Consider the following 15,356-nt stretch of genomic DNA (forward strand, 5'->3'; position numbering starts at 1 on the left):
CTTTAAGAATCAACCAACATGCTGTGCAAGTTTGATTCTCATTGGACATTTTCAAATTGTTTCTTCCCTTAGCTTCATTTCCTCTTTACAAAGAGACTTTTTTTTCCTCATGCATTTGGAAACCTGAGCTTGTTCGTACCTGCTTTTTGTGCAATGACAGTGTTGGTTTGACTCCATGAGGACCTCTACTGATTTCACAATGAGTTAATAGGCTGTTCTAATAAGCAGCTCTTAGGTTCTGTTTAAGATATTTTGCCCCAGTTTTTCATATATAGGAATGCTTAAGTAGCTTAAAATCTGAACAAGCTATAATTAGCAATCACAATATATGAGGCAGTATGTTTCCATAACAAGGAGAGAGGTCAGGTTGCAGTGAAAATGAATGTAATGTGTAAACTGGGAAGATTTTGTTCCTTCACTTAAGTAAGAAACACAATGACCAGGCAACTGCTGTGATTGCTTAGCTTTTATGAATTGCAGCACAGCAATCTGTGGGGACATATGATTTAGTTTGCAGTTCTTTGTGTATCCCTGCCAGAACTCTTGCCGCTCTTGCTGCTGATAACAGTCTAACCCTCTTAGGAAGGTCTCTCTTCTGCTGTAACAACAGTTCTGATATCCAGAACTTGAGTGGCATTCAAATACTAAGGTATTAGGAAAGTGGGAGGCTGCAGATTACAACAAGATGTGTCACTTTCTCAAATGGCACCCTTCTCTATGGTTTTCTCCCTCCCCCACCCCCTTCCATAATAAGCACAGCCAAAATATATAAGTTATTTTGGCACCTGAGGCTGAAAATGTCACCTCTGTATATTGGCAAGAAAAACATTACTGTACTATATTATAGAACATTAAAGCCCCTAGCTTCAATATTAATGAAAAGTCATATCCTAATACCTCTTTGGTTCTAGTGCAGGGGTGTCAAACTCTCAATGACACATTGTCATCACATGACGTATCACGATTTCCCCCTCCTTCACTAAACTGGGGATGGGCGTGGCCAGTGCATGACGCATCTGGCCTGTGGGCCATGAATTTAACACCCCTGTTCTTTTGTGTGTGTGTGTGTGTGTGTGTGTGTCTGTCTGTCTGTCTGTCTGTGTATCCATATCCATATCCCGGATCAGAACGGATCAGATTTCTTAAAACATTGTACCAGCTACACTTAAGTGGTTCTTCCTATTTGCACAGCAGAGATGGCTGCAAAAAAAAACCCATTTTGAGTGACAAGAAAGAATAAAGCAAAGCAAAGCACACAAAATGCTACACTCTAGTTTTGTTTCATGTTACTGACCCTATCAACACTATTCATTTAGCATAAATATACTGAAGCCATTATTTCTGAAAATTTAATTTCCTGGTTTAATTTAATTTATTTTACTGATTTAGCACTTATAGAGACAAAGACCAAATTATTCTTGCTTTATATACGGATAATCAGGAAGAGAATGGAAGCTGCTCTATTTTAGAATAGAAGAAACTGCAAGCAACACTTGTTTTCAAACTACGCTGCTTTAGAAAAACTTGTTAAGGATTTCTTATTCACGTATTTCTAGCCTTCCCCATTTTGTTGCTAATGTGCCTGCATTTATTCAACCAGATACCTATATGATCCTTCATTTTCAGTTATTTCACATTCCCATTCAGTACAAGATGGTTCTACAGGCTATTCCCCTTTTGGAAAGCTGAGAACACAGTGGATTCAACAATGGCATAATCTATTACTAGGTGTAAAAGAGGGTTAGAGTGATGCTAAAACATAACGATATATTAAATAAATCTGTCTGGATATATACTGGATATATATTCATGGTGAATTGTAAAATGCTATTGCCTACTGGTTTTTCTTCTAACTGAGAGATACAATTTATTGAAGTTATACAAAATCTTCCTTCCCATAAAACTTTCTGTACAAGGAATCACTAATTTAGAGAAGTTTGTGCCTAAACATGGATGCTGTAGAACTTCTGTTTAAGAGACAGATCAAAATGGGGCTGTTTTGTAACAAATACGAAGCAAAATGTTCTTGGCAGATGTATCTCAGGTGTTCTTTCTGTTTTAATGGCTCTGATTGGAAGATCTCTTGCACTTGGGTGTTATCTTTTGAATTTTCCACTCTGGCCAAATTCAGTGGAGGACACCAGTCATATGCCTGCTGCTCTTGGTTTAGTTGGGTAGATGGAGTTTTGAAGAATTTCAGGACTATGTGGCATGGTAGTGAAGGTATTCTATCTCTAATAACCATTGGAGGCTAATACCGAGTGAGCTATGAAGGAGGAAATGGTTTTAATAGACCACTATTAGACTTAGCACCAGATCGTTGTTTTTAATGGTGTCTTGGTGGCTAGTGGTCAGTACATAGTTACATGCTAGCTTGCTTGATTTAAAGGCAGCCTGCAATAGTCCAATTCCATTTTATATAGTTTAATGGTTTTTTTTTTTTAAAAAACAGTGTTAATTCAGTCTACATTTATGCAAGAATTGCTCCATGGTAGTCTTGAGAATATATCTCTTTCGCCAGGATTGAGATAGTCTGCTTCAGCGACAATAATTATGCTATTATGAAAGATCAGTATTATCAGCCCCAGATGTACCAAACCAATACCAAGTACTTGAAGAAGCATTCATGCACAAATAATAAAAATCCAAGCATGGGAATTTCTCCTATTTCTGATGTGTAGCTCAATTGGAAAACTGACATAGCAGGAAATTCTGAGGAAGGAAGGAAAACTTGCATCGTTGCATGTTTTCAGGGCCCTGTTGTATGCTATCACTTTTTCTAAATTTTCTTTGTAGGAATGTTCAATGAATGGATTACGTTTCTAGTTTTTCATTATCCATTACTTTTGGTTGTATACAGGTAGTCCTCAACTTACAACAGTTCATTTAGTGACTGTTCAAAGGTACAACGGCACTGAAAAAAGTGACATGACCATTTTTCACACACATGACCATTGCAGCATCCCCTTGATCATATGATCAAAATTCAGACACTTGGTAACTGAGTCGTATGTACAATGGTTGCAGTGTCCCAGGGTCATGTGATCACCTTTTGCGACCTTCTGATAAGCAAAGTCAGTTGGAAAGCCAGATTCACTTAGCGACCAGGTTACTAACTTACCAACTGCAGTGATTCAGTTAACAACTATGGCAAGGAAGGTCGTAAAATGGGGCTAAGTTCACTTACCAAATATCTCACTCAACAACAGAAATTTTGGGCACAATTGTGGTTGTAACTCAAGGACTACTTGTATATATATTTTTTTACTTCTTGGTTTTTAACGGTGTGTATTCTATATTTTGTAAATAACTTAAAATACGCTTTTATAATAATGATGATGATGATGATGATAATAATAATAATAATAATAATAATAATAATAATAATGTTGTTCATTAATTTTCTCTCCATAATGGCTACAGCATAGTAAGATGCATCCTTGTGTTTTCCATGAAAAAGTAGCTGAGATAGAATGTGGAAGTGTGTTATTTCAGAGATGCACAGTTGCAGGAAGCCGTTGTATTTCTGTCTTTCTGTCTTTCTGCAGTGAGCAAGTAATATATAAGGATAAATAGTAATTAAATATATATATAGGAAACCACTCTTGGTTTTCAGAATCAATAAAATACTTAAAATGATTTAAAATGAGGCTTTTATTGGGCATAGAATTTGATAGGATACCTAGCTAATATCACTTTCATTGTTAACTCTCTTGATTTTTCCACTTCTGGGTTTTGTTTTTTTTTTTAACTTTGCATTAAGAATCCATTAAAGTGGGGAAAATGAAGCTGCTGCACCTTGTCTTTTATGGTATTAAGAACCCTCTATCTGAAAGGATTTACAGATTTTGGGAATACACCATAAAAATGAAAAGATCAGTTCTTGCAAAAAGAACAGCTCTATTATCCAAAGAAGTGACAAGGGAGAAAGGCTAGAATGAATATCCCATACATTTTCTAATTTTATTCTAATGATACATGTGGATGGCAGATAACTATTTATCATGAAGACCAAAGCCGAAAGCAGCTCAATATATGCAAAAGCTTTAAAAGTAAATTCTTTATCTCTTAATATTTCATTTTTCACTAATATTTCCATCAAGGAAGCTCTGTTTGTGTTTGAAAATAAGTTTAGCACAATAATAAAAAAGGTATTTTTTAATAGAAATCTGTAGTTAGGCAAAGAGTTTTCTAAAAATGAAACTAAAAGCGTGTAAAATGACAGATGGAGACTGATCATCCCTGTTACCTGAAAATCAAGTATGTAAAAATGCAATCCATTTTATTTCTGTAAAACAAATTTATATGAAAGCAGTTAATCTCCTTAACATATTTTAAACTTTAAAAAAATGGAATAAAATAGCATTGTATAAATACAAAGGAATGATGACACACTATCTATTAAGTATTTCATCTACTGATAACTGGATAAGGCTTCTGCATCAATTTACGACGACAACTGAGCCTAAAATTCTGTTGCTAAGCAGCACAGTTGTTAAGTGAGTTTTGTTCCCTTTTACACCTTTTCTTGCCACAGTTGCTAAGTGAATCCCTGCCGTGGTTAAGTTAGTAACACGGCTTCCATAATGACTTTGTTTCTCAGAAGGTCGCAAAAGCTGATGACATTACCCTGGGACACTGCAACTGTCATTTATTGACATAATAAATGTCAATTGCCAAGTGTCCGCATTTTTATCCTGTGACTGTGGGAATGAATACTAGAACGATCTTAACTGTGAAAATGGCCATAAGTCACTTTTTTCAGTACCTGTTGTAACTTTAAAAGATCACTAAACGAATAGTTGTAAATTGAGGCCTACCTTTATTTATTTATTTTTCATCCCAAAGAGCTAATCTCAATAAATCTATTCCTTATGACAAATAAATGCCAGGATGATAGTAATCATAGTAGCAATATAGTCCGAAAGAAGTATCCTATCTTTGTTCATTAAATGGAGTATGGAAAATCTATAGTTTCATTGTTGTAAAGCAATGCATAACAATTTTATCTCTGTGAAAACTAACAATTCTTAATAAGCTGTGTGTTCTAGCTGGGTTGTCATAGGGATCCCTTCCATTCCTGTGCATATAAAGACTTTCCTTTGGTTGTTCAGCTGTAGATGCATCTGTCACTTGTGAAAATATTTACTACAGAAATTAAAAGACTTAGATCAAGCCAAATCTGATATTAAACAGTTCTATATAAAAGCTGATTGTTACAAGGAGAGGGCATTAAGTAAGCAAGTTCTCATATACTCCCAAGTTTATTAGGAACCATTAACTTGGCTATTATTGCAGAAGGAAGTTTGTGTAGAAGAATTTGGTGGATACGAAATCTTCTTTCCCATCACTGTCTACTAGAGAAGCGTGACTTGATCCCTCCTAATGTTTTTGCTTGGAAGCCAAAGTAAAGTAAAAGTAATAATTTCTTTCTTATAGTGATAAGTTCTGGCAAGTTGATTCACAACAGTTCTAGAAACAAATTGGAATTGCTACACTTTTTTCACCACTGGGCTAGCCTGCTCACTGAAAAGAACCCCAATATAAGCAAAGCAGGGGTGAAATGCTCCCGGATCGGACCTTGTTTGGAGAATCGGTAGCAATGGCAGCTGGAGGCTCCGCCCACCCGCCCAGAAGTCATTACTTCCTGGAAGTGGCCCAACAGGCAGAAGTGACTGTTGTGGCTCCAACCCCCGAACCCATTTTATCGGAGGGAGAAGGCTCTGTACATGAAGGAGAGGAGCTGGCCAGGCCTCCCTCTCCAGGCCCCTCCTCTCTGGCTATGCCTCAGGTGTCTGCCAAGGGAGAGGAGATTGGCCAGGAGCCAGGTGTCTCCGATGACAGCGATGACGGTGATACGTCGTTCCTGGATCCACGCCAACGAAGGCGAGATAAACGTTTGCAGCAGATGCGGAGGCGTGCCAGGGATTAAGCTGAGTCACTGGACCACACCCCACAGGCTATATAAGAGAGTGTGGTGGCCATTTAGACTCTGTGACGGACAAAGCTAACTTCTGGCTAGTCACTTTGTACAATGCCTGAATCTGCTGAAGGTTTCTGTTTGAGCTGGACTGTTTTTGAAAACTGTGTGTATTTGTTGGTATTTATCTGGTGGAGGAAAACTCCCTCTTCTTGAAGTAAAGCACTTGGCAGATGGTTATCGTATTGCTGCCAAGTTCCTGATAACGAACCTTGTGTGTGCCAAGTAATTCTTTAACCCCCGGCTGGCTGTTTGTGTGTGTGTAGGGACGGGGATAGAACAGTGACATGCCCAGAAAGAGACTCCAGCCTTGCCCCAGAGCTGCCGCCCACTTGCCGCCTGCTCGCCCTTCGCCTTGGGTCAGAGGCCAGGGCCCAGGGATGCGCCATTCACCGAAGCCCCGGAGCCGCCACCTGCTCGCTGCCTGCCTCAACCAGGTTAGGGAATGCACCATTCCCCGACTCGGGCCTTGCCACGGAACCGCCACCTGCTCACCGCCCGCTCGCCCTTTGCCTTGGGTGGGGGACTGGGGCCCAGGGACCTGCCATTCACTGAAGCCGCGGAGCCGCCGCCTACTTGCCGTTCACCAGCGCGATGTATCCTACTTCTCACCTTTCTCCCACGGCTGGCTGTCAGGGAAGGCAAGTGCCTGAAATTTACCGGAGTCGCTCATTCTCCTTCTTGAATGTGCTGCTACCATCACCCTCTGGTCCATGCTCTGGCTGCGCAAGCGCACACTGTTTATTTCATTCACTCATCAGCAGCAGGTTGGGTGTGCGCTTTCGCAGCTGGCGCGTGGACCACGGTGGCGATGGTGGTGGTACATTCAAGAAGGAGAGTGAGCAACTCCGGTAACTTTCAGGTTCTTGCTTTCCCTGACAGCCAGCCGCGGGAGAAAGGTAAGGACACGCCGCTTGGCGATGAGAGAGCAGGCAGTGGCTCCAGGGCAAGGCTGGTGTCGGGGAATGGTGCATTCCCCGACCTGGTTGAGGCAGGCAGCGAGCAGGCAGCCCTGGGCCCTGGCTCCCGACCCAAAGCGAAGAGAGAATGGGTGGCGAGTGGGTGGCAGAATAGAAATTTAAAAATTTTCCTACCGGGTTCTGTGGGCTTGGTGGGAGCGGGTCTTGTGACTGAATGGGCATGGCTGTGAGTGACATCAAGTTGGCCACACCCACTCAGTCACAGGACACCCCCACCCCCATCAAGCCACACCCACAGAACCGGTAGGGAAAAATTTTAGATTTCATCTCTGAAGCAAAGGCCTTCTTGTGGTTTTGTCTGGATTGGCTTGGAGACCATAGTTTTGTTGGAAAGAAGAAGACATAAGTCTAGGGAGAAGACGGTTCAGGAGACCAAAGAACTGAGATGTTGGGGAACTAAGAAGAGGACAAGCAGAGGCAGCTGCTTCTCAGAGGGGTCTAAGAGAGACTGTGACTCACCCAGTCTGAAAAGTAATCTTGTCCCTCTCCTGTGTGTGAGAAAGAAAGGGGAGGGGGTGGGTGGAGAGAGGGACAGGGACAGGGACAGGAGCAGAGTATCTGCTGATAACTAGGTAGACTAAAAGGCTATAAAAACCTTGACTGAAAATGAAAGCAATTTAATGGCTAAAATGATTTCAGCAGCACTTAAAGAAGCAGTTGCAAATATTAGCAAAGATGGTTTAATGGTTTGATTCAGTACAAAAAGCTTAAAGTCTCTGAAAATAAAGCAGTAGTAGACTAATAAGAAAACTTAGTGTAAGTAGCAGAGTTAAGTTAAGCAGAGAAGTAAAAATGTGCCAGTTTAGTACTTTGTGTTAGTTTAGTTCTTTACCTGTTAAGAAATAAATGTACCAGTAATTGTGCAAGAGTGAACCATATTCCTATTCATCCTGTTTGTAGCTCTACCATTCAAAACGAACCCATGACAATAGTATTCAAAGTTTATTATGGAGAAAATGGAATTTTAATGATAAATAAAATTGAAAGTTTCTGCTGTTGTTCTTTGGATCACATTGCCTATATTTTCCCTTAGGTCATAAAGAAATGATTCAGATTTAAATACCTGATGAAAGACTTTGGCAAAATTCTATGATTATATTAGAAGTTCCATTCAGTCATATGGAAATGTAGTAATATGTAAGCCAGACTTTTATTTTGCATAAAGTACCACCAAAATCACACATTAGTAATGTGTAGATGGAGTGCTTGATTTAACATATTGACCTAGCCAATAGTTAATCTCTTTTGGTTTAGTGTGATACATGGATCAGCTTTTGTGGTTAATAAACCTCAGTTTATGACTGTATGTGTTGTGCAAAATATATCTCCATAGTTCAACTACAGCATATTAAATCAAACCATGACTTCATATGATGTGTGCATTCTGCCTAAAAGTAAGAGCTTAGGGTTAGCCTACTAGTTTTTAAGCACAAGAATCAGGTTTCTTTCATACAAAAAAAAAATATTTTTTTGATTCTCCAACATTTTTCATTAATCTAATTTAGTGAAAAAAGCTAATTGCATAACTGCAAGTCAGAAAATGACAGAGTGGAGCTATAACTTCTATCTAACCTGTGACCTCATAACTATCAGTTAATTGCAATAAATTGCATTGCATTTATTCTATATAGAAATTGTTTCATTTCTATATAGAATAAATAAAATATAGAAAATAAATAAATAAAAATAGATACAACTACAAAAGCATTTATTCAATAGCATTTACTATTCTGCTGTTAGGGTGTTTTGTTTTGTTTTTTATAAGATTTGCATCCATTGATCTAGAACCATGATGACGAGCCATATCTGTGGGCACACGAGTGTTGCCCTAGCTCAGCTCCAGCGCACATGTGCATGCCGGCCAGCTAATTTTCTGGCCTTCCGGGCCACCGGAAGTTGGGAAACGGGCTGTTTCTGGCCTCTGGAGGGCTTCCGGGTGGGGTGGGGAAGGCCGTTTTCAACCTCCCCAGGCTCCTAGAAAGCCTCTGGAGCCTGGGGAGGCCAAAAAAGGGGCCTACCAGGGCCATCGTGCCATCGCGTGCCAAAAGCAGGGGGAGCGCGGGGGGGTCACGTGTGTATGCATGGGGGCTGGGGCGCATTGAATTATGGGTGTGCACATGCACATGCCCGACTCCCCCGCATTCCCCCCACTTTTGGCACACAATAGCAAAAAGGTTAGCCATCACTGATCTAGAATAAAAACTGCAATCTTAAAAACAATACTATGTTTGGTATATATAATTTTGTTTAAGTTCCTTATTTTCTGCAACTGCATATTTTGTGGCTGCCAGAAAATGAGATAGAGATAGTATATACATTATCTTGGTTTCTTGAACAGACGTCCTTTTAATAATAGATATGAACCATTGACTTTCTTTTAAAATTATTTAAATTTGGGTGTTTTAGAATGTTATGATATTAATGAGGCCCTTTGGCAAGGACACAATCTTGAAAGACAGTTGAAGATATTAAATAAATATTTATGAACCATTGACTTTCAAGGACAATCAAACTTAAATCCTGTTCAAGGTTAGCTATTTCTTCATAGAAGCCTCAACAATATTTATTATTAATGAAGTATCTTTAAATTGTACCCAGATTAAAAAATTACAGCATGCTTCAAAAATTAACAAGGAACACATGTTGCTGAAACGTCATCGGCAAGTATGGTGGAAAGAGCACAAAAGATTGCACGAAAACAGGTAAGACGTGATAAATCTTAATAAAGTAATTGAAAATTTGGTAATGCAATGGACAAGACTTCATGTGCAGAGTCTGAAGGAAAGTGCTCTTTTAGATAAGAAAATCCTCAAATGACCCTGAAACAGTTATGGTGTTAATCTATAGAACCAGAAGAATGGAGGGGGGACTCTTTTGGGGAAGAACAATAGATTTGATTGCACCCAGAGCTCAAGCCCATTCTGATTATTTTGACTATGGTTAACTATCAATAGAGTTCCCTATCAATGAAGGAAGAATTGGGTAAGACTCAGAAATGTCTAGTGACCCAAAAATGTGTACCTGTGCATGCGCGCACGCACACCCACCCACCACAAATTGGGTACAATAGAAAAGAAAGAGTATATTTTACCTGACCTGAAATGTTTAATTGCAGGCAGAAGTTAGAATCTGAAATTCAAACATTCTTTGATGAAGAAAATGAATGTTTTTTTGACTTGTGGGATTTGCGTAAGTAATCTGTCAATTTCTGGATAAAAATAAATTGTGCAGTTACTGGTAAAAAGGAGAGATAGCAAGAATGTAAGGATTAAGAATGAGAGTGGGTAAAGAATGAAAGATGTCATATTTCTTTCATCTAAGTTCCATTAAGAAGAAACTTTTTCTCTTAGAAATTAATCCAGTATCATCTGACATGAGTATTGAGTGAACAATCTTTGCTTTTTTCTGTGGACTGTTGTGCCTTTCTCTCCGATAGCAATCCATAATACAACAGCAGAAAAAGACCTACACCCTATACAGGAAGTCCTTGACTTACAACAATTCGCTTAGTGACCATTCGAAGTTACAACAGCACTGAAAAAATTACTTATGACTGTTTTTCACACTGCATCCCCATTGCTGCATCCCCATGGTCACATGATTTACATTTAGATGCTTGACAACTGATTCACATTTATGACAGTTCAGTGCCTTGGGTCATGTGATCACCTTCTGTAACCTGACAAAATCAATGGGGAAACCAGATTCACTTAACAACCCTGTTAATAATTTAATCAACGTGCAATGATTCAGTTAACAAATGTGGCAAGAAAAGTCGTATATGTGGCAAGACTCACTTAACAAATTTCTCACTTAACAACATAAAGTTTGGGCTCAATTGTGGGTTGTAAATTGAGGACTATGTGTACTATACATACCATACTATGAACATTATACTGTGCTCAACCCTTTTCTTTTCTGGGAAGCCTGGGTTTCTTATTCTTTTCAGAGACAAGTAGAGAAAATGTAAATTTCCTTTTCCATAATAGAAGCTATTATTTGACAAACTCTTATTAATTAGCTCTTTAACCGAGCAACACCCCTAATTTCTATTTAACTTTTAATAGGATATAAATTAACAAAAGGCTTGGATACATTTCAAGCAAACACAGTGCAACCTGTCTGGCAGCTAAGGGAAGATTTAAGGTTCAGACTATTAGAAATGCAAACCAACTGCGAAAGTGTGGAATATCAGTTTAATCCAGATGCTGTATTAGAAGAGGTTAGTAATTCAGTGCTTCTACATATGGTCTTTCTTCCTATATCTTACCGTGGATGATCTTCTGTCCTATTATTGCATTTGCATTATATTTGCACACTTAAAGAAATATGCTGTTCAATCAAGGTATGACATGTGACATAGAACTAATTTCAGAATCCAGCTTCTTAAAACTTTCTTTTCTCTCTCTGACACTTTAATCTTGTTTTCTGTTAGCCATGTTGAGAGATAGCATGCTATTGAACATAATCTTTTGCATTGTACTTCGGGGTACCATCATTCACTGCCTGTAGATTTGAGATTGGACACCATGATATTTTTTCTGTATCAATGATGGTAAATCTTGCGATCCTCCAAATAAATAAACCCTCCTATTGTTGGTCATGTTGGCTAACAAATGGGACATATTTTCTCACACCTTTCCTGATTCATATCTCCTCATTTTTTTCAAAAACATTTCAACTTTGAAAACACATTTCTAAAACACAAATCTAAATCAATTTAGATAGTGAATCAGCATTTGTAAACACTGGCTTTAGATTTTTATATAAATTAGACAAACCTTTTGTGGTAGAATGCACAGAAATATTTAGGGATAATCTAGATGATGTTAATGTTAAGGCTGGCCGTTGATTTACTATAGAATACATAGACTGAAATTATGACTAACTAGAAGTAATTATATGTATAGATAAATCTATACATGCAATAACTTTTTATTCTTTGCTTTTCTGTGAACAAATTACATAGCTTTTTTGCATGGAAAATCAAACTCTACATGCTATAATTCAATCTGTCTTGTTTGTTAAAATCTTGGTCTGACCTATACAAAATAAGTACATGTTCATTCTATAAAAATTGTGAGTGATAATTCTGTACATTCATACAGCAATTTCTAAAGATTGAATAACATTTTTCAGTCCAAATACTCAGTGCTACATGCTTCCCATTTTGAATGAAAATAGGAATACACATAATGTTCTCTGAAAACTACTCTGTGCATCTGGTTGCATGCCTTAATCTTGAAATTTTCGTAGAATCAAGTATTGATCTATTTTAGGAAATTTTGTCTGATCCTAATCATTTTTTTCTTTGGACTTCGCTTTAGTGTATTGGATTCAAAGTGAGACTGATTTGATGACATGCTACATTTGCAAATTTAGTATTTTCATATATGTCAGTCTTACCTTATTAATAAAATAATTAAGAAAGAACCAGAAAAGTTAGAGTTATAAACCCAGGTCCAATTCCCACTCAGGCCAAACCTGGAACTCCGACCAGCTAACACTTTAAATTTGACCTGCTTTATAGCATTCTTGTGATAACACAGAAAGGGATAGTTTTTTTGCATTATACATGAATTCTTTGAAAGGAGATAGGATAAAAATAGAATGAATCAATGAGCAATGTGCTGTTTTGTCAATACACGGGACTGCATTTACAACATTCAGTGTTCTTTAACTCATTAATACAATTTTTTCAAAACTAGGTAGAGTTTGTGAAGAAACAACAGAAAGCAATTTTGGGAAAGCTTCATTTAGAGAGAATAACTTTGGAAAAGGAGCTTGAAGAATTTATAGATGAAGTAAGTTCTTTGTTTTTTTAAAAAATGATTTTAATTAGATTAGCAAGAATGTGGCAGATGGTTCCAATGTATTTTTATTCTAGGTCCTAGCATCTACTTTAGAGGAAAGGACCACATTTGTACCTGAGCTTCCACCACAGTTATTGGAGCTGGAGTGCCCATATCCTGATCTGAAAGCTTCTGTGCTTACTGAATTTTATAAACTTGCAGATGACTATTCTTTGAAGATCCAAGAAGCTGATCAAGACTTGAAAACCATAGCGAGGTAATAGAATCTCAGTTCATGTTTGTTTTAGGATTAAGTAAAATGTTTTGGTATTGGAATATTCTGCTATTGCAATTGCCTTTACCAAGGGAGCGGGGAGGGGGAGATGCCTTGCTGAGCATCATGCATAGTTGACCTTCCATCCAGCTCAATGGGATTAAGTAGTCAGTAACTATTTGCACAGCTGAGAGAACTACGTCTTTCTAAAAAGCCTGGACTGAAATAATAAGCAAAATGTTCAAAGGAGTTGAAATACCAGGCACCTATCATAAAATTCTTGCTGAAATGTAATGTTTTCCCCTCCGTTTAATAACTTATTTTTAGCCAGAGAAAACTGAACCTGTTGATATATTTTGAACAGTCCCACTTAGCTAAAAATACAGTCTTTCCTTCTGTGAACTTGGATTTATTGGCCTACATGGTTTCATTGAAATTCTTACTCAACTGAATCCATTAAGATACTATGGCAGATTCAGGGATTTGGAACACTAGAACTCAAATGACCTTTTATGTCAGGAAAGCTGAAATTGGTGGTGGCGTGAGGGCCAATGTCTCCAGCTGTCTCACTGAGCATTTTTGCGGCCCAGCCCTCAGTCTCTCAAATTCAAGAGATTAATTGCTGGAATAGTTTTATGTTGTTCCCGTGGTCTTTCAAAATCAGACCTTTGATAAGACCCAATTAAATAAAAAAAGGTGAAATAATAAATTTCAGGCTAACAAAACAGAAGTGAGACTTGCATTTGTGGATTTCAACTCAGGGGAGTGACTTGGACAACTTTCTTATTTTGCCCTTACAAAAGAGATGCTGAAGAAGGAGTTCCTGAGAAAAATAAAGAGAAAATGGGAAAAAAAAACCAACATTACTTAAAAGAAGTAAACATTGACCTTTAAAAACATAAAGAAGGTTTACAATGTTGGTTTATTCAATCCAGATTTTATATTTTATTTATTTATTTTTAAAATGTATTGGCTACCCATTTTACCATAGGGTAACTCTGGGCAGCTTACCATTACATATACAAAACATAAAAAGTTGAAATCAGACATTAAAACCAAGGACACACGGGGAGGGCGGGGCGGAATGGGGGATTAGGTGTGATCTGTTATTACTCGATCAACACCTCCATTGTGCTGTTCCCCCACTGGGGCCGCAACCAACTGGCAGAGCCAGATCTTTAGGCCCTTTTGAAAAGATAGGAAGTTTGGGACCAACATCAGATCGAGGGGGGGGAGATTTTCCAGAGGACAGGAGCAACAACAGAGAAGGTCCTCATCCTGGACCCTGCTAGCTGGAATAATTGGGCTGACGGGACCTACAGCATACCTCTGCTGCTGTCATGAGTGGTACGGGCTGCTCAAGTAACCTGGACCCATGCCATAAAGAGATTTAAAGGTGATCACCAACACTTTGAATTGCACCCGGAGGCAGACTGGTAAACAATGCAGCTCATGGAGCAGTGGTGTTATAGGGGCCCCAAAACTGTCCACGCTGCCACACTCTGCACCAGCTGTAGCTTCTGAATATTCTTAGTTTATTATTTATTTATTTTTTATTCAATTTGTATCCCGCCCTTCTCCTAGTGGACTCAGGGCGGTGCACAGCCAGAACTAAAACACATACCAATACAAAATTTAAAATTTTTAAAAGAATTATATAACTGTGGCCCAAAATTTAAAAGATTGAAACTAAAACCCATTTGACAATTTAAAAGGCTAAAAAAGGCTAAAAGGGGGTGTGTGTGTTTCATGCCAGCCCTGCTTGATGGAAAAGAAAAGTTTTTAGGGCACTGTGAAAAACCCAAAGATCCGATATCCTTCGTATCTCCGGGGGCAAATCATTCCAGAGGGCAGGAGCTGCCACAGAGAAGGCCCTCCCCCTGGGGGTCACCAGCCGACATTGCCTGCTGACAGCACCCTGAGGAGTCTCTCTCTGTGGGAGTGTACTGGTCAGTGGGAGGCTATCGGCGGCAGAAGGCGGTCCCGCAAATACCCAGGTCCCATGCCATGGAGCGCTTTAAAGGTGGTGACCAACACCTTGAAGCGCTCCCGGAATACCACTGGAAGCCAATGCAGCTCACGCCGGAGAGGTGTCACATGGGAGCACCCCCTCTCTCCCATAATCACGCGCGCGGCCGCATTCTGCACCAGTTGGAGCCTCCGGGTGCTCCTCAAGGGGAGCCCCATTAGAGAGCATTGCAGTAGTCCAGGCGGGAAGTGACAAGTGCCTGAGTGACTGTGCGTAAGGAGTCCCGATCCAGAAAGGGACACAACTGGCGAATCAGGCAAACCTGATAAAAAGCCCCCCTGGCCACGGCCATCATATGCTC

General features: G+C 39.1%; 1 protein-coding gene across 1 annotated transcript in view; it reads left to right on the forward strand.

The window, feature by feature from the left end:
• Positions 1-10,119: 10,119 nt before the first annotated feature.
• Positions 10,120-15,356, forward strand: part of CCDC148 (coiled-coil domain containing 148) — a 99,370-nt gene continuing 94,133 nt past the window's right edge. Inside the window, exons 1-3 of the mRNA XM_070956986.1 lie at positions 10,120-10,149; positions 12,669-12,764; positions 12,848-13,029. Of these exons, the coding sequence (XP_070813087.1) occupies positions 10,120-10,149; positions 12,669-12,764; positions 12,848-13,029 (308 nt within the window). The remainder of the gene's footprint in view (positions 10,150-12,668; positions 12,765-12,847; positions 13,030-15,356) is intronic.

The sequence above is a fragment of the Pituophis catenifer genome, unplaced genomic scaffold (genome assembly GCF_029215685.1).
Source record: "Pituophis catenifer annectens isolate HBS135680 unplaced genomic scaffold, rPitCat1.0.hap2 SCAF_1, whole genome shotgun sequence".
NCBI lineage: Eukaryota > Metazoa > Chordata > Lepidosauria > Squamata > Colubridae > Pituophis > Pituophis catenifer.